This window comes from Oncorhynchus kisutch, linkage group LG26 (assembly GCF_002021735.2).
Source record: "Oncorhynchus kisutch isolate 150728-3 linkage group LG26, Okis_V2, whole genome shotgun sequence".
Classification (NCBI taxonomy): domain Eukaryota; kingdom Metazoa; phylum Chordata; class Actinopteri; order Salmoniformes; family Salmonidae; genus Oncorhynchus; species Oncorhynchus kisutch.
Window position 1 is genome coordinate 47,144,615 of NC_034199.2, and position 19,496 is coordinate 47,164,110.

At 51.0% G+C, this 19,496-nt stretch overlaps 1 protein-coding gene across 1 annotated transcript in view; it reads left to right on the forward strand.

The window, feature by feature from the left end:
* LOC109875776 (integrin alpha-V-like) overlaps positions 1-5,479 on the forward strand; it is an 86,920-nt gene extending 81,441 nt beyond the window's left edge. Inside the window, 3 exon segments of the mRNA XM_031805407.1 lie at positions 385-495; positions 704-823; positions 1,742-5,479. Of these exon segments, the coding sequence (XP_031661267.1) occupies positions 385-495; positions 704-823; positions 1,742-1,840 (330 nt within the window). The 3' untranslated portion in view covers positions 1,841-5,479.
* The last annotated feature ends 14,017 nt before the right edge of the window (positions 5,480-19,496 follow it).

Here is a 19,496-nt window from a genome sequence, read left to right on the forward strand (position 1 = left end):
TGTAAACTTCTGACCCACTGGGAATGTGATGAAAGAAATAAAAGCTGAAATAAATCACTCTTTGCTATCATTGACATTTTACATTCTTAAAATAAAGTGGTGATCCTAACTGACCTACGGCAGGAAATTTTTACTAGGATTAAATGTCAGGAATTGTGAAAAAACTGAGTTTAAATGGATTTGACGTAGGTGTATGTAAACTTCCGACTTCAACTGTATATGGGCCACAACTTAAATAAATCTGGCACCACCAGGCTAGCTATATGGGCCATAACTTAAATAAATCTGGCACCACCAGGCTAGCTATATGGGCCACAACTTAAAGAAAAGCCTAGTATGTTGGCTACCTTTTTGATGTAATGGTGGTGCGTTTCTTTCATCCAGACTGAGAGCCAGAACCGATCGTTCACCGTGAGATCCTCCGCTTCCTTCAGCGTCATAGAGATGCCTTATAACAAGAACCTGGTGTCTGAGCTGCCGTCCAACGCAATTACGGTGAGTCTCATGACATGAACCAGGTCTGCCTCTGAAATGGAACCCCAGTCTCTATATAATCCACTACTTTTGACCAGAGTCCATAGGATCCTATATGGTTCTTTATGGCTGGTTAACTACCACAGCAAATAGGTCATTTCCTTTGTCTCTGTGTATTGGGATGAATAGAGATGTGTTGTATTGTAAAACCCTGTGATGTGTCCTTCAGGTGAGTATGTCAGTGATCTGGTTGAAATCTGATCCTGAACCTGTTCCCGGGTGGGTGGTGGCGCTGGCTGTGCTGGCTGGACTACTGCTGCTGGCTCTGCTAATCTTCATCATGTATAAGGTGAGTCTAACCTTTCCTTCCCTTGCCTCCTATCCTCTCTTGTTTCTAATAAAGTCCATCTAGTGGCCGGTGTTGAAAATTAGGCTAGAAACACTGTAGGGTAAATCCATTTTGAATTCAATCCCTTTTGATTTGAACAGAAACCTTCCGTACGTATTTGTCGAAGTGCTCAGAAAGTGACATTTTGGACCTGAATACCAAAACATTCGTGAGATAAAAGGTGCTCAAAGTTGATTTTCGCATACCCCAAAGTACCATGAGACATCAATGGAAAAGATAAACGGTTGAGTGTTTACATCACTGGAAAAGATAAACGGTTGAGTGTTTACATCACTGGAAAAGATAAACGGTTGGGTGTTTACATCACTGGAAAAGATAAACGGTTGGGTGTTTACATCACTGGAAAAGATAAACGGTTGGGTGTTTACATCCCTGGAAAACATAAACGGTTGAGTGTTTACATCACTGGAAAAGATAAACGGTTGAGTGTTTACATCACTGGAAAAGATAAACGGTTGGGTGTTTACATCACTGGAAAAGATAAACGGTTGGGTGTTTACATCCCTGGAAAAGATAAACGGTTGAGTGTTTACATCACTGGAAAAGATAAACGGTTGAGATGGATGTCATATAAAAGCTTACAAACAGGGTTTACAAATTATGTTATCATTTCTTGAAATGTTTTTTATATTTTTTATAGAAATGGTCATTTTTGAACCTTCTTGTTTTCACCTGTCAAGTCCTGAGTGGATGGGTTTCTAAGCAGTTGTGATAGCCCTATTGTAGACTGTACCTGCGTGTTCAGATAACATCGCTTTGAGATTCCTTCTGTAATGAAAAGCGCTATAGAAGTTGAATAAGTAGAATTAGAGGACATAGGATCCTAATTGTCTGTGACTCCTCCCTCCCTCCCTCCAGCTGGGGTTCTTCAAGCGTGTACGCCCCCCTCAGGAGGACAACACGGAGAAGGAACAGCTGGCACCGCAGGAGAACGGTGACAGGAACAATGAAGCCTGAGACCTCCAGCAACCCCCGGAGGTCTCCAGACTTCAATGCAACACCAGGACCTGCATCTACACACTATCTCACGAGTAGAACATTTTGCAAATCAAAAAAAATTTAATCCCATCTAGCCAGCAGATATTTAGGAGACCTCATGAGCTGTCCTAACCAGTTACCAGTTACCAGTTGGTGTCTTGATAATAGAAAAAGGCAGCTTAGTCAGTGGTTCCTGACCCATAGACCTGTTCCTGACCCATAGACAGGTTCCTGCACCATAGATGCACCATAGACAGGTTCCTGCACCATAGACAGGTTCCTGCACCATAGACAGGTTCCTGATCCATAGACAGGTTCCTGATCCATAGACAGGTTCCTGATCCATAGACAGGTTCCTACACCATAGACAGGTTCCTGACCCATAGACAGGTTCCTGACCCATAGACAGGTTCCTGCACCATAGACAGTCAATTTATTTTGAGTTGAAAGAATGTTTAGCTATTTCTATGATCAACCCATACATAATCTAGACCTACATTTGTCGCTATTGACAATGATTTCACAAGAGGCCTAATTCACATGATATGACTCAATAACTATAGCCACCAATGCAGGGCTGCCCAACCCTCTTCCTGGAGAACTAGTGTCCTGTAGGTTCAGTCCAACCCTCTTTCTGGAGATCTACTGTCCTGTAGGTTATCAAAATCAAATCAAATGTATTTATATAGCCCTTCTGACATCAGCTGATATCTCAAAGTGCTGTACAGAAACCCAGCCTAAAACCCCAAACAGCAAGCAATGCAGGTGTAGAAGCACGGTGGCTAGGAAAAACTCCCTAGAGAGGCCAAAACCAAGGAAGAAACCTAGAGAGGAACCAGGCTATGAGGGGTGACCAGTCCTCTTCTGGCTGTGCCGGGTGGAGATTATAACAGAACATGGCCAAGATGTTCAAATGTTCATAAATGACCAGCATGGTCAAATAATAGTAATCACAGTGGTTGTTGAGGGTGCAACAAGTCAGCACCTCAGGAGTAAATGTCAGTTTGCTTTTCATAGCCGATCATTAGAAGTATCTCTACCGCTCCTGCTGTCTCTAGAGAGTTGAAAGCAGCATGTCTGGGACAGGTAGCATGTCCGGTGAACAGGTCAGGGTTCCATAGCCGCAGGCAGAACCGTTGAAACTGGAGCAGCAGCACGGCCAGGTGGACTGGGGACAGCAAGGAGTCATCATGCCAGGTAGTCCTGAGGCATGGTCCTGGGCTCAGGTCCTCCGAGAGCGAGACAGAGAGAAAGAAAGAGAGAGCGAATTAGAGAGAGCATACTTAAATTCACACAGGACACCGGATAGGACAGGAGAAGTACTCCAGATATAACAAACTGACCCTAGCCCCCCGACACATAAACTACTGCAGCATAAATACTGGAGGCTGAGACAGGAGGGGTCAGGAGACACTATCCCATCCGATGATACCCCCAGACAGGGCCAAACAGGAAGGATATAACCCCACCCACTTTGCCAATGCACAGCCCCCACACCACTAGAGGGATATCTTCAACCACCAACTTACCATCCTGAGACAAGGCAGAGTATAGCCCACAAAGATCTCCTCCACGGCACAACCCAAGGGGGGGCGCCAACCCAGACAGGAAGATAACCTACAGGACAGTAGATCTCCAGAAAGAGGGTTGGACTGAAAACCTACAGGACAGTAGATCTCCAGGAAGAGGGTTGGACTGAACCTAGCTGAGATAAACTTTATGAGTTTATTTCTGTGGCTAGAACTCAGTGTCTTTAGCATCCTAAAACCAACTCTGAGTTGTTGTTCTTAAACCAGATTCTAATATGATTCCTAGGACCTTTTCTGAGATGCTTTGTGGATACGGGGCCCTAGTCCTGTATGTATTCACAAAGCATCTCAGAATAAGTGTGGCGATGTAGGATCAGCCGTACCAGTACTCCTCCTGGGCACCTGGCTGTTTATAGCTGCATCTGGGTGACACCTTCCTGTACTATATGGATGAGAGGAGTGGAAAAATAGTGGTTTGATTAAGTGCTGTTGTATATAATCTTTGACTTCCAGACTCGCTCTCTCTGGACCTCTCTCTCTCTCTCTGGACCGCTCTCTGTCTCTCTCTCTCTCTCTCTCTCTCTCTGGACCTCTCTCTCTGGACCTCTCTCTCTCTCTCTGGACCTCTCTCTCTCTCTGGACCTCTCTCTCTCTCTGGACCTCTCTCTCTCTCTCTGGACCTCTCTCTCTCTCTCTGGACCTCTCTCTCTCTCTCTGGACCTCTCTCTGGACCTCTCTCTCTCTCTCTGGACCTCTCTCTCTCTCTCTGGACCTCTCTCTGGACCTCTCTCTCTCTCTCTGGACCTCTCTCTCTCTCTCTCTGGACCTCTCTCTCTCTCTCTCTGGACCTCTCTCTCTCTCTCTCTGGACCTCTCTCTCTCTCTCTCTCTGGACCTCTCTCTCTCTCTCTCTGGACCTCTCTCTCTCTCTCTCTGGACCTCTCTCTCTCTCTCTCTGGACCTCTCTCTCTCTCTCTCTCTGGACCTCTCTCTCTCTGGACCTCTCTCTCTCTGGACCTCTCTCGCTCTCTCTCTCTCTCTCTCTCTCTATTCTTCTGTTTATTTTTTTGCGTCTTAGAAGCTGTGTCTACATAGGCAGCCCAATTCTGATATTTTTGGACCAATCAGATCAGTTCGGGGAAAAACATCTGATGTGAAAAGATCTGATGTGGTTGATCAAAAGATCAGAATTGGGCTGAATGTATAGACGTAGCCTTAGTGCACTAGACTTTCAGTTAAATTAATTGCTGCAACAATGTGAATATGAGACAGCAATTATGATATGTGGTGTAACTCAGAGGGATAGTTATTTAATAATAATAATATTGTAAGGTCTTTAAAGACTCGGCATGATTGGTGTTAAAATAATTTGGTATGGATACTGCAAGGTGTTGATAGCAGGACATACTATGGGTTGTATATACATATCAATACTTTGATGAATAATTCATTGATGTGTTGTTTCTGCTCTATAAAAATGTAAGGCCGTTAATATATAACTAGGGTTTTCAACTGTAATATGTTATTTTCCTACGTGTGTAGGTGTACGAAAAATCACAAGTCTCTGTGTAAATGTTTTTTTTTTTTTTTGTACAAAATGACTTCCAAGAATGATTTTACCGATATTGGGTGATCATCACATTTGTTGTTCATATTAGAGTCACACTAACCAATCAAACAGTAACACAGGAGTCACACTAACCAATCAAACAGTAACACAGGACTCACACTAACCAATCAAACAGTAACACAGGACTCACACTAACCAATCAAACAGTAACACAGGACTCACACTAACCAATCAAACAGTAGCACTTATTCCCTACTTCACCTGTTTCTTCTCACTTTTTGGTTGTATTATGTATCTTCATTTAGTGTGTTGTTCCATGGCAGGCGACACCTCACTTCGCTGTGAGCAGTGAATGGACTGGGGGACCGGTCCCTATTCAGACTTCCAGCTCTTCCATCCTCGGTCATATTTCTCTTTGGGTTGTGTTTTTTTTTTATGGTGATAATGTATTCTTTTCCCACAAGAAACAAACATGTTTCTGGTTGAGCTTATTCTTTCATAAATTAAATGTTAAAATATACAAATTTGATCCTGTTTTATTAACACACCTTAGCTGTCTGAGAAAATCTGCCCTTTATCTGAAATGATAACTGACCTGAACCTTTTACGGGCCTGATAACTGACCTGAACCTTTACGGAACTGACCTGAACCGTTACGGACCTGATGACTGACCTGAACCTTTACCGAACTGATAACTGACCTGAACCTTTACGGAACTGACCTGAACCGTTCCGGAACTGACCTGAACCGTTACGGAACTGACCTGAACCGTTACGGAACTGACCTGAACCGTTACGGAACTGACCTGAACCTTTACGGAACTGACCTGAACCTTTACGGAACTGATAAATGACCTGAACCGTTACGGAACTGACCTTAACCGTTACGGAACTGATACCTGACCTGAACCGTTACGGAACTGATAACTGACCTGAACCTTTACGGAACTGACCTGAACCGTTACGGAACTGACCTGAACCGTTACGGAACTGACCTGAACCGTTACAGAACTGATACCTGACCTGAACCGTTACGGAACTGACCTGAACCGTTACGGAACTGACCTGAACCTTTACGGAACTGATACCTGACCTGAACCTTTACCGAACTGACCTGAACCATTACGGAACTGATCTGAACCGTTACAGAACTGACGTGAACCGTTACGGAACTGACCTGAACCTTTACGGAACTGATACCTGACCTGAACCGTTATGGAACTGATAACTGACCTGAACCGTTATGGAACTGATCTGAACCGTTACAGAACTGACGTGAACCGTTACGGAACTGACCTGAACCTTTACCGAACTGATAACTGACCTGAACCTTTACCGAACTGATAACTGACCTGAACCGTTGCGGAACTGATACCTGACCTAAACCGTTACGGAACTGATAACTGACCTGAACCGTTACGGAACTGATCTGAACCGTTACGGAACTGATCTGAACCGTTACCGAACTGATCTGAACCGTTACCGAACTGATCTGAACCGTTACCGAACTGATACCTGACCTGCAGACAAACAGAGCAAAGAGCAGGGAACTGATAGCGTTATCAGGTAAACTTGGTGCATAGGCGTTAGGCTGCAGACAGACGGAGCAAAGAGCAGGGAACTGATAGCGTTATCAGGTAAACTTGGTGCATAGGCGTTAGGCTGCAGACAGACGGAGCAAAGAGCAGGCAACTGATAGCGTTATCAGGTAAACTTGGTGCATAGGCGTTAGGCTGCAGACAGACGGAGCAAAGAGCCGGGAACTGATAGCGTTATCAGGTAAACTTGGTGCATAGGCGTTAGGCTGCAGACAGACGGAGCAAAGAGCAGGCAACTGATAGCGTTATCAGGTAAACTTGGTGCATAGGCGTTAGGCTGCAGACAGACGGAGCAAAGAGCCGGGAACTGATAGCGTTATCAGGTAAACTTGGTGCCTAGGCGTTAGGCTGCAGACAGACGGAGCAAAGAGCAGGGAACTGATAGCGTTATCAGGTAAACTTGGTGCATAGGCGTTAGGCTGCAGACAGACGGAGCAAAGAGCAGGGAACTGATAGCGTTATCAGGTCAACTTGGTGCATAGGGGTTAGGCTGCAGACAGACGGAGCAAAGAGCAGGGAACTGATAGCGTTATCAGGTCAACTTAGTGCATAGGGGTTAGGCTGCAGACAGACGGAGCAAAGAGCAGGGAACTGATAGCGTTATCAGGTCAACTTTGTGCATAGGGGTTAGGCTGCAGACAGACGGAGCAAAGAGCAGGGAACTGAATTATAAATTAAAATAAAAGTAGTGAAATGGGGATGACATCTGATTTTCCATTACCTTCATACTCAGTCACCTATATATATATATATATATGGTTTGACTTGTATTTGATTAGGATCCCCATTGGCGGACGGGTCAGAGCTATGTGTGGGATCCTTGGGACGTCCCTAAACACTAACAAGCCCTACCCTGTACCGTTTTAAATAGGATCCCCATTAGCGGACGGGTCAGAGCTTACATGGACCCCTCTCTCAGACCCCGAGACAACAATCAATACAATATACCTGTCAATACATGGACCCCTCTCTCAGACCCCGAGACAACAATCAATACAATATACCTGTCAATACATGGACCCCTCTCTCAGACCCAGAGACAACAATCAATACAATATACCAGTCAATACATGGACCCCTCTCTCAGACCCCGAGACAAGAATCAATACAATATACCAGTCAATACATGACACAATTTACAACAATCACTGATCAATCCATAACATAGCAATGATAGATTTAGCCTACACTATTAGTTTTCATTTCTCAGCCCCCCTCTGTCAAATAATCAGTTATCAATACAGTTATCAATACATTATGGTCAATAATATATACCAGCTTTCTCTCATACTCACCAGGTGAGAGATGGAAGTCAGGAGAGATATGGCATGTCAATTTAGCCCATCATTTACAACGCCCTTCTTCTCAAAAGCTCATTGGAGGAGGAGTTCCGAGATGCGAACGTTAGCTCTTCTACTCCGATTGGGCGTTGAGAGGAATTGTGAATGGAGGAAGCAAAGATTTAACAACCAATAAAATGTCCAGACACAGACCCTGTACTCAGCCCCCGTGCCTGCTGTTAGGGTCGGTATCCAGGAAGTGAGGGTTGATGTTGAAGAGCACTAGAACAGTGGCAGTGAAGGATGACGGGTACGATGGGCATTAGTGGTGTTGATGCTGACAGTTAGTGACTGGAGCCCACCTAGGCCACACTGCACAGTAGAGATGTTAGTACTGGAGCCCACCTAGGCCACACTGCACAGTAGAGACGTTAGTACTGGAGCCCACCTAGGCCACACTGCACAGTAGAGACGTTAGTACTGGAGCCCACCTAGGCCACACAGCACAGTAGAGACGTTAGTACTGGAGCCCACCTAGGCCACACTGCACAGTAGAGACGTTAGTACTGGAGCCCACCTAGGCCACACTGCACAGTAGAGACGTTAGTACTGGAGCCCACCTAGGCCACACAGCACAGTAGAGGCGTTAGAACTGGGGCCCACCTAGGCCACACTGCACAGTAGAGACGTTAGTACTGGAGCCCACCTAGGCCACACTGCACAGTAGAGACGTTAGTACTGGAGCCCACCTAGGCCACACTGCACAGTAGAGACATTAGTACTGGAGCCCACCTAGGCCACACTGCACAGTAGAGATGTTAGTACTGGAGCCCACCTAGGCCACACTGCACAGTAGATATGTTAGTACTGGATCCCACCTAGGCCACACTGCACAGTAGAGAGCTTAGTACTGGAGCCCACCTAGGCCACACTGCACAGTAGAGGCGTTAGTACTGGAGCCCACCTAGGCCACACTGCACAGTAGAGGCGTTAGGACTGGAGCCCACCTAGGCCACACTGCACAGTAGAGACGTTAGAACTGGAGCCCACCTAGGCCACACTGCACAGTAGAGGCGTTAGTACTGGAGCCCACCTAGGCCACACTGCACAGTAGAGACGTTAGAACTGGAGCCCACCTAGGCCACACTGCACAGTAGAGACGTTAGAACTGGAGCCCACCTAGGCCACACTGCACAGTAGAGATGTTAGAACTGGAGCCCACCTAGGCCACACAGCACAGTAGAGACGTTAGTACTGGAGCCCACCTAGGCCACACTGCACAGTAGAGACGTTAGTACTGGAGCCCACCCAGGCCACACTGCACAGTAGAGACGTTAGTACTGGAGCCCACCTAGGCCACACTGCACAGTAGAGACGTTAGTACTGGAGCCCACCTAGGCCACACTGCACAGTAGAGACATTAGTACTGGAGCCTACCTAGGCCACACTGCACAGTAGAGATGTTAGAACTGGAGCCCGCCTAGGCCACACTGCACAGTAGAGACGTCAGTACTGGAGCCCACCTAGGCCACACTGCACAGTAGAGATGTTAGTACTGGAGCCCACCTAGGCCACACTGCACAGTAGAGATGTTAGTACTGGATCCCACCTAGGCCACACTGCACAGTAGAGCGCTTAGTACTGGAGCCCACCTAGGCCACACTGCACAGTAGAGGCGTTAGTACTGGAGCCCACCTAGGCCACACTGCACAGTAGAGGCATTAGTACTGGAGCCCACCTAGGCCACACTGCACAGTAGAGACGTTAGAACTGGAGCCCACCTAGGCCACACTGCACAGTAGAGGCGTTAGTACTGGAGCCCACCTAGGCCACACTGCACAGTAGAGACGTTAGAACTGGAGCCCACCTAGGCCACACTGCACAGTAGAGACGTTAGAACTGGAGCCCACCTAGGCCACACTGCACAGTAGAGACGTTAGAACTGGAGCCCACCTAGGCCACACTGCACAGTAGAGACGTTAGTACGGGAGCCAACCTAGGCCACACTGCACAGTAGAGACGTTAGTACTGGAGCCCACCTTGGCCACACTGCACAGTAGAGACGTTAGTACTGGAGCCCACCTAGGCCACACTGCACAGTAGAGACGTTAGTACTGGAGCCCACCTAGGCCACACTGCACAGTAGAGACGTTAGAACTGGAGCCCACCTTGGCCACACTGCACAGTAGAGGCGTTAGTACTGGAGCCCACCTAGGCCACACTGCACAGTAGAGGCGTTAGTACTGGAGCCCACCTAGGCCACACTGCACAGTAGAGACGTTAGTACTGGAGCCCACCTAGGCCACACTGCACAGTAGAGACGTTAGTACTGGAGCCCACCTAGGCCACACTGCACAGTAGAGACGTTAGTACTGGAGCCCACCTAGGCTACACTGCACAGTAGAGACGTTAGAACTGGAGCCCACCTAGGCCACACTGCACAGTAGAGGCATTAGAACTGGAGCCCACCTAGGCCACACTACACAGTAGAGACGTTAGAACTGGAGCCCACCTAGGCCACACTGCACAGTAGAGACGTTAGTACTGGAGCCCACCTATGCCACACTGCGCAGTAGAGACGTTAGTACTGGAGCCCACCTAGGCCACACTGCACAGTAGAGACGTTAGAAGTGGAGCCCACCTAGGCCACACTGCACAGTAGAGACATTAGTACTGGAGCTCACCTAGGCCACACTGCACAGTAGAGATGTTAGTACTGGAGCCCACCTAGGCCACACTGCACAGTACAGACATTAGTCCTGGAGCCCACCGAGGCCACACTGCACAGTAGAGACGTTAGTACTGGAGCCCACCTAGGCCACACTGCACAGTAGAGAGGTTAGTACTGGAGCCCACCTAGGCAACACTGCACAGTAGAGGCGTTAGTACTGGAGCCCACCTAGGCCACACTGCACAGTAGAGGTGTTAGTACTGGAGCCCTGCTAGGCCACACTGCACAGTAGAGACGTTAGAACTGGAGCCCACCTAGGCCACACTGCACAGTACAGACATTAGTCCTGGAGCCCACCTAGGCCACACTGCACAGTAGAGACGTTAGTACTGGAGCCCACCTAGGCCACACTGCACAGTAGAGACGTTAGTACTGGAGCCCACCTAGGCCACACAGCACAGTAGAGACGTTAGTACTGGAGCCCACCTAGGCCACACTGCACAGTAGAGACGTTAGTACTGGAGCCCACCTAGGCCACACTGCACAGTAGAGACGTTAGTACTGGAGCCCACCTAGGCCACACTGCACAGTAGAGACGTTAGTACTGGAGCCCACCTAGGCCACACTGCACAGTAGAGACGTTAGTACTGGAGCCCACCTAGGCCACACTGCACAGTAGAGACATTAGTACTGGAGCCCACCTAGGCCACACTGCACAGTAGAGATGTTAGTACTGGAGCCCACCTAGGCCACACTGCACAGTAGATATGTTAGTACTGGATCCCACCTAGGCCACACTGCACAGTAGAGAGCTTAGTACTGGAGCCCACCTAGGCCACACTGCACAGTAGAGGCGTTAGTACTGGAGCCCACCTAGGCCACACTGCACAGTAGAGACGTTAGAACTGGAGCCCACCTAGGCCACACTGCACAGTAGAGACGTTAGAACTGGAGCCCACCTAGGCCACACTGCACAGTAGAGATGTTAGAACTGGAGCCCACCTAGGCCACACAGCACAGTAGAGACGTTAGTACTGGAGCCCACCTAGGCCACACTGCACAGTAGAGACGTTAGTACTGGAGCCCACCCAGGCCACACTGCACAGTAGAGACGTTAGTACTGGAGCCCACCTAGGCCACACTGCACAGTAGAGACGTTAGTACTGGAGCCCACCTAGGCCACACTGCACAGTAGAGACATTAGTACTGGAGCCTACCTAGGCCACACTGCACAGTAGAGATGTTAGAACTGGAGCCCGCCTAGGCCACACTGCACAGTAGAGACGTCAGTACTGGAGCCCACCTAGGCCACACTGCACAGTAGAGATGTTAGTACTGGAGCCCACCTAGGCCACACTGCACAGTAGAGCGCTTAGTACTGGAGCCCACCTAGGCCACACTGCACAGTAGAGGCGTTAGTACTGGAGCCCACCTAGGCCACACTGCACAGTAGAGGCATTAGTACTGGAGCCCACCTAGGCCACACTGCACAGTAGAGACGTTAGAACTGGAGCCCACCTAGGCCACACTGCACAGTAGAGGCGTTAGTACTGGAGCCCACCTAGGCCACACTGCACAGTAGAGACGTTAGAACTGGAGCCCACCTAGGCCACACTGCACAGTAGAGACGTTAGAACTGGAGCCCACCTAGGCCACACTGCACAGTAGAGACGTTAGAACTGGAGCCCACCTAGGCCACACTGCACAGTAGAGACGTTAGTACGGGAGCCCACCTAGGCCACACTGCACAGTAGAGACGTTAGTACTGGAGCCCACCTAGGCCACACTGCACAGTAGATATGTTAGTACTGGATCCCACCTAGGCCACACTGCACAGTAGAGAGCTTAGTACTGGAGCCCACCTAGGCCACACTGCACAGTAGAGGCGTTAGTACTGGAGCCCACCTAGGCCACACTGCACAGTAGAGACGTTAGAACTGGAGCCCACCTAGGCCACACTGCACAGTAGAGACGTTAGAACTGGAGCCCACCTAGGCCACACTGCACAGTAGAGATGTTAGAACTGGAGCCCACCTAGGCCACACAGCACAGTAGAGACGTTAGTACTGGAGCCCACCTAGGCCACACTGCACAGTAGAGACGTTAGTACTGGAGCCCACCCAGGCCACACTGCACAGTAGAGACGTTAGTACTGGAGCCCACCTAGGCCACACTGCACAGTAGAGACGTTAGTACTGGAGCCCACCTAGGCCACACTGCACAGTAGAGACATTAGTACTGGAGCCTACCTAGGCCACACTGCACAGTAGAGATGTTAGAACTGGAGCCCGCCTAGGCCACACTGCACAGTAGAGACGTCAGTACTGGAGCCCACCTAGGCCACACTGCACAGTAGAGATGTTAGTACTGGAGCCCACCTAGGCCACACTGCACAGTAGAGCGCTTAGTACTGGAGCCCACCTAGGCCACACTGCACAGTAGAGGCGTTAGTACTGGAGCCCACCTAGGCCACACTGCACAGTAGAGGCATTAGTACTGGAGCCCACCTAGGCCACACTGCACAGTAGAGACGTTAGAACTGGAGCCCACCTAGGCCACACTGCACAGTAGAGGCGTTAGTACTGGAGCCCACCTAGGCCACACTGCACAGTAGAGACGTTAGAACTGGAGCCCACCTAGGCCACACTGCACAGTAGAGACGTTAGAACTGGAGCCCACCTAGGCCACACTGCACAGTAGAGACGTTAGAACTGGAGCCCACCTAGGCCACACTGCACAGTAGAGACGTTAGTACGGGAGCCCACCTAGGCCACACTGCACAGTAGAGACGTTAGTACTGGAGCCCACCTAGGCCACACTGCACAGTAGAGACGTTAGAACTGGAGCCCACCTTGGCCACACTGCACAGTAGAGGCGTTAGTACTGGAGCCCACCTAGGCCACACTGCACAGTAGAGGCGTTAGTACTGGAGCCCACCTAGGCCACACTGCACAGTAGAGACGTTAGTACTGGAGCCCACCTAGGCCACACTGCACAGTAGAGACGTTAGTACTGGAGCCCACCTAGGCCACACTGCACAGTAGAGACGTTAGTACTGGAGCCCACCTAGGCTACACTGCACAGTAGAGACGTTAGAACTGGAGCCCACCTAGGCCACACTGCACAGTAGAGGCATTAGAACTGGAGCCCACCTAGGCCACACTGCGCAGTAGAGACGTTAGTACTGGAGCCCACCTAGGCCACACTGCACAGTAGAGACGTTAGAAGTGGAGCCCACCTAGGCCACACTGCACAGTAGAGACATTAGTACTGGAGCTCACCTAGGCCACACTGCACAGTAGAGATGTTAGTACTGGAGCCCACCTAGGCCACACTGCACAGTACAGACATTAGTCCTGGAGCCCACCGAGGCCACACTGCACAGTAGAGACGTTAGTACTGGAGCCCACCTAGGCCACACTGCACAGTAGAGAGGTTAGTACTGGAGCCCACCTAGGCAACACTGCACAGTAGAGGCGTTAGTACTGGAGCCCACCTAGGCCACACTGCACAGTAGAGGTGTTAGTACTGGAGCCCTGCTAGGCCACACTGCACAGTAGAGACGTTAGAACTGGAGCCCACCTAGGCCACACTGCACAGTACAGACATTAGTCCTGGAGCCCACCTAGGCCACACTGCACAGTAGAGACGTTAGTACTGGAGCCCACCTAGGCCACACTGCAAAGTAGAGGCGTTAGTACTGGAGCCCTGCTAGGCCACACTGCACAGTAGAGACGTTAGAACTGGAGCCCACCTAGGCCACACTGCACAGTAGAGACGTTAGTACTGGAGCCACCTATGCCACACTGCGCAGTAGAGACGTTAGTACTGGAGCCCACCTAGGCCACACTGCACAGTAGAGACGTTAGAAGTGGAGCCCACCTAGGCCACACTGCACAGTAGAGACATTAGTACTGGAGCTCACCTAGGCCACACTGCACAGTAGAGATGTTAGTACTGGAGCCCACCTAGGCCACACTGCACAGTAGAGACATTAGTACTGGAGCCCACCTAGGCCACACTGCACAGTAGAGACGTTAGTACTGGAGCCCACCTAGGCCACACTGCACAGTAGAGAGGTTAGTACTGGAGCCCACCTAGGCAACACTGCACAGTAGAGGCGTTAGTACTGGAGCCCACCTAGGCCACACTGCACAGTAGAGGCGTTAGTACTGGAGCCCTGCTAGGCCACACTGCACAGTAGAGACGTTAGAACTGGAGCCCACCTAGGCCACACTGCACAGTAGAGACGTTAGTACTGGAGCCCATCCTAGGCCACACTGCACAGTAGAGGCGTTAGTACTGGAGCCCACCTAGGCCACACTCTACCTCACAGTAGAGACGTTAGTACTGGAGCCCACATTGGCCAAACTGCACAGTAGAGGCATTAGTACTGGAGCCCACCTAGGCCACACTGCACAGTAGAGACGTTAGTACTGGAGCCCACCTAGGCCACACTGCACAGTAGAGACGTTAGAACTGGAGCCCACCTTGGCCACACTGCACAGTAGAGGCATTAGTACTGGAGCCCACCTAGGCCACACTGCACAGTAGAGACATTAGTACTGGAGCTCACCTAGGCCACACTGCACAGTAGAGATGTTAGTACTGGAGCCCACCTAGGCAACACTGCACAGTAGAGGCATTAGTACTGGAGCCCACCTAGGCCACACTGCACAGTAGAGGCGTTAGAACTGGAGCCCACCTAGGCCACACTGCACAGTAGAGACGTTAGAACTGGAGCCCACCTAGGCCACACTGCACAGTAGAGACGTTAGAACTGGAGCCCACCTAGGCCACACTGCACAGTAGAGACGTTAGTACGGGAGCCAACCTAGGCCACACTGCACAGTAGAGACGTTAGTACTGGAGCCCACCTTGGCCACACTGCACAGTAGAGACGTTAGTACTGGAGCCCACCTAGGCCACACTGCACAGTAGAGACGTTAGTACTGGAGCCCACCTAGGCCACACTGCACAGTAGAGACGTTAGAACTGGAGCCCACCTTGGCCACACTGCACAGTAGAGGCGTTAGTACTGGAGCCCACCTAGGCCACACTGCACAGTAGAGGCGTTAGTACTGGAGCCCACCTAGGCCACACTGCACAGTAGAGACGTTAGTACTGGAGCCCACCTAGGCCACACTGCACAGTAGAGCGTTAGTACTGGAGCCCACCTAGGCCACACTGCACAGTAGAGACGTTAGTACTGGAGCCCACCTAGGCTACACTGCACAGTAGAGACGTTAGAACTGGAGCCCACCTAGGCCACACTGCACAGTAGAGGCATTAGAACTGGAGCCCACCTAGGCCACACTACACAGTAGAGACTTAGAACTGGAGCCCACCTAGGCCACACTGCACAGTAGAGACGTTAGTACTGGAGCCCACCTATGCCACACTGCGCAGTAGAGACGTTAGTACTGGAGCCCACCTAGGCCACACTGCAGCAGTAGAGACGTTAGTACTGGAGCCCACCTAGGCCACACTGCACAGTAGAGACGTTAGAAGTGGAGCCCACCTAGCAACACTGCACAGTAGAGACATTAGTACTGGAGCTCACCTAGGCCACACTGCACAGTAAGAGATGTTAGTACTGGAGCCCACCTAGGCCACACTGCACACTACAGACATTAGTCCTGGAGCCACCGAGGCACACTGCACAGTAGAGAGCGTTAGTACTGGAGCCCACCTAGGCCACACTGCACAGTAGAGAGGTTAGTACTGGAGCCCACCTAGGCAACACTGCACAGTAGAGGCGTTAGTACTGGAGCCCACCTAGGCCACACTGCACAGTAGAGGTGTTAGTACTGGAGCCCCTGCTAGGCCACACTGCACAGTAGAGACGTTAGAACTGGAGCCCACCTAGGCCACACTGCGCAGTAGAGACGCTTAGTACTGGAGCCCACCTAGGCCACACTGCACAGTAGAGACGTTAGAGTGGAGCTCACCTAGGCCACACTGCCACAGTAGAGCCATTAGTACTGGAGCTCAATAGGCCACACTGCACAGTAGAGATGTTAGTACTGGAGCCCCACCTAGGCCACACTGCCACAGTACAGACATTAGTCCTGGAGCCCACCTAGGCCACACTGCACAGTAGAGACGTTAGTACTGGAGCCCACCTAGGCCACACTGCACAGTAGAGGCGTTAGTACTGGAGCCCTGCTAGGCCACACTGCACAGTAGAGACGTTAGAACTGGAGCCCACCTAGGCCACACTGCACAGTAGAGACGTTAGTACTGGAGCCACCTATGCCACACTGCGCAGTAGAGACGTTAGTACTGGAGCCCACCTAGGCCACACTGCACAGTAGAGACGTTAGAAGTGGAGCCCACCTAGGCCACACTGCCACAGTAGAGACATTAGTACTGGAGCTCACCTAGGCCACACTGCACAGTAGAGATGTTAGTACTGGAGCCCACCTAGGCCACACTCTACCTCACAGTAGAGACATTAGTACTGGAGCCCACATTGGCCAAACTGCACAGTAGAGGCATTAGTACTGGAGCCCACCTAGGCCACACTGCCACAGTAGAGACGTTAGTACTGGAGCCCACCTAGGCCACACTGCACAGTAGAGACGTTAGAACTGGAGCCCACCTTGGCCACACTGCACAGTAGAGGCATTAGTACTGGAGCCCACCTAGGCCACACTGCACAGTAGAGACGTTAGTACTGGAGCCCACCTAGGCCACACTGCACAGTAGAGACGTTAGAACTGGAGCCCACCTTGGCCACACTGCACAGTAGAGACGTTAGTACTGGAGCCCCATCCTAGGCCACACTGCACAGTAGAGGCGTTAGTACTGGAGCCCACCTAGGCCACACTCTACCTCACAGTAGAGACGTTAGTACTGGAGCCCACATTGGCCAAACTGCACAGTAGAGGCATTAGTAATGGAGCCCACCTAGGCCACACTGCACAGTAGAGACGTTAGTACTGGAGCCCACCTAGGCCACACTGCACAGTAGAGACGTTAGAACTGGAGCCCACCTAGGCCACACTGCACAGTAGAGACGTTAGAACTGGAGCCCACCTAGGCCACACTGCACAGTAGAGATGTTAGAAATGGAGCCCACCTAGGCCACACAGCACAGTAGAGACGTTAGTACTGGAGCCCACCTAGGCCACACTGCACAGTAGAGACGTTAGTACTGGAGCCCACCCAGGCCACACTGCACAGTAGAGACGTTAGTACTGGAGCCCACCTAGGCCACACTGCACAGTAGAGACGTTAGTACTGGAGCCCACCTAGGCCACACTGCACAGTAGAGACATTAGTACTGGAGCCTACCTAGGCCACACTGCACAGTAGAGATGTTAGAACTGGAGCCCCGCCTAGGCCACACTGCACAGTAGAGACGTCAGTACTGGAGCCCACCTAGGCCACACTGCACAGTAGAGATGTTAGTACTGGAGCCCACCTAGGCCACACTGCACAGTAGAGATGTTAGTACTGGATCCCACCTAGGCCACACTGCACAGTAGAGCGCTTAGTACTGGAGCCCACCTAGGCCACACTGCACAGTAGAGGCGTTAGTACTGGAGCCCACCTAGGCCACACTGCACAGTAGAGGCATTAGTACTGGAGCCCACCTAGGCACACTGCACAGTAGCGACCGTTAGAACTGGAGCCCACCTAGGCCAACACTGCACAGTAGAGGCGTTAGTACTGGAGCCCACCTAGGCCACACTGCCACAGTAGAGACGTTAGAACTGGAGCCCACCTAGGCCACACTGCACAGTAGAGACGTTAGGAACTGGAGCCCACCTAGGCCACACTGCACAGTAGAGACGTTAGAACTGGAGCCCACCTAGGCCACACTGCACAGTAGAGACGTTAGTACGGGAGCCAACCTAGGCCACCACTGCACAGTAGAGACGTTAGTACTGGAGCCCACCTTGGCCACACTGCCACAGTAGAGACGTTAGTACTGGAGCCCACCTAGGCCACACTGCACAGTAGAGACGTTAGTACTGGAGCCCACCTAGGCCACACTGCACAGTAGAGACAGTTAGAACTGGAGCCCACCTAGGCCACACTGCACAGTATAGGCGTTAGTACTGGAGCCCACCTAGGCCACACTGCACCGTAGAGGCGTTAGTACTGGAGCCCACCTAGGCCACACTGCACAGTAGAGGACGTTAGTACTGGAGCCCACCTAGGCCCACACTGCACAGTAGAGACGTTAGTACTGGAGCCCACCTAGGCCACACTGCACAGTAGAGACGTTAGTACTGGAGCTCACTAGGCTACACTGCACAGTAAGACGTTAGAACTGGAGCCCACCTAGGCCACACTGCACAGTAGAGGCATTAGAACTGGACCCACCTAGGCCACACTGCACAGTAGAGACGTTAGTACTGAGCCCACCTAGGCCACACTGCACCGTAGAGACGTTAGTACTGGAGCCCACCTATGCCACACTGCGCAGTAGAGACGTTAGTACTGGAGCCACCTAGGCCACACTGCACAGTAGAGACGTTAGAACTGGAGCCACCTAGCCACACTGCACAGTAGAGACATTAGTACTGGAGCTCACCTAGGCCACACTGCACAGTAGAGATGTTATACTGGAGCCCACCTAGGCCACACTGCACAGTACAGACATTAGTCTGGAGCCCACCGAGGCCCACACTGCACAGTAAGGACGTTAGTACTGTAGCCCACCTAGGCCACACTGCACAGTAGAGACGTTAGTAACTGGAGCCCACCTAGGCAACACTGCACAGTAGAGGCGTTAGTACTGGAGCCCACTAGGCCACACTGCACATAGAGGTGTTAGTACTGGAGCCCTGCTAGGCCACACTGCAACAGTAGAGACGTTAGAACTGGAGCCCCACCTAGGCCACACTGCACAGTAGAGACGTTAGTCCTGGAGCCCACCTAGCCCACACTGCACAGTAGAGACGTTAGTACTGGAGCCCACCTAGGCCACACTGCACAGTAGAGACGTTAGAACTGGAGCCCACCTAGGCCACA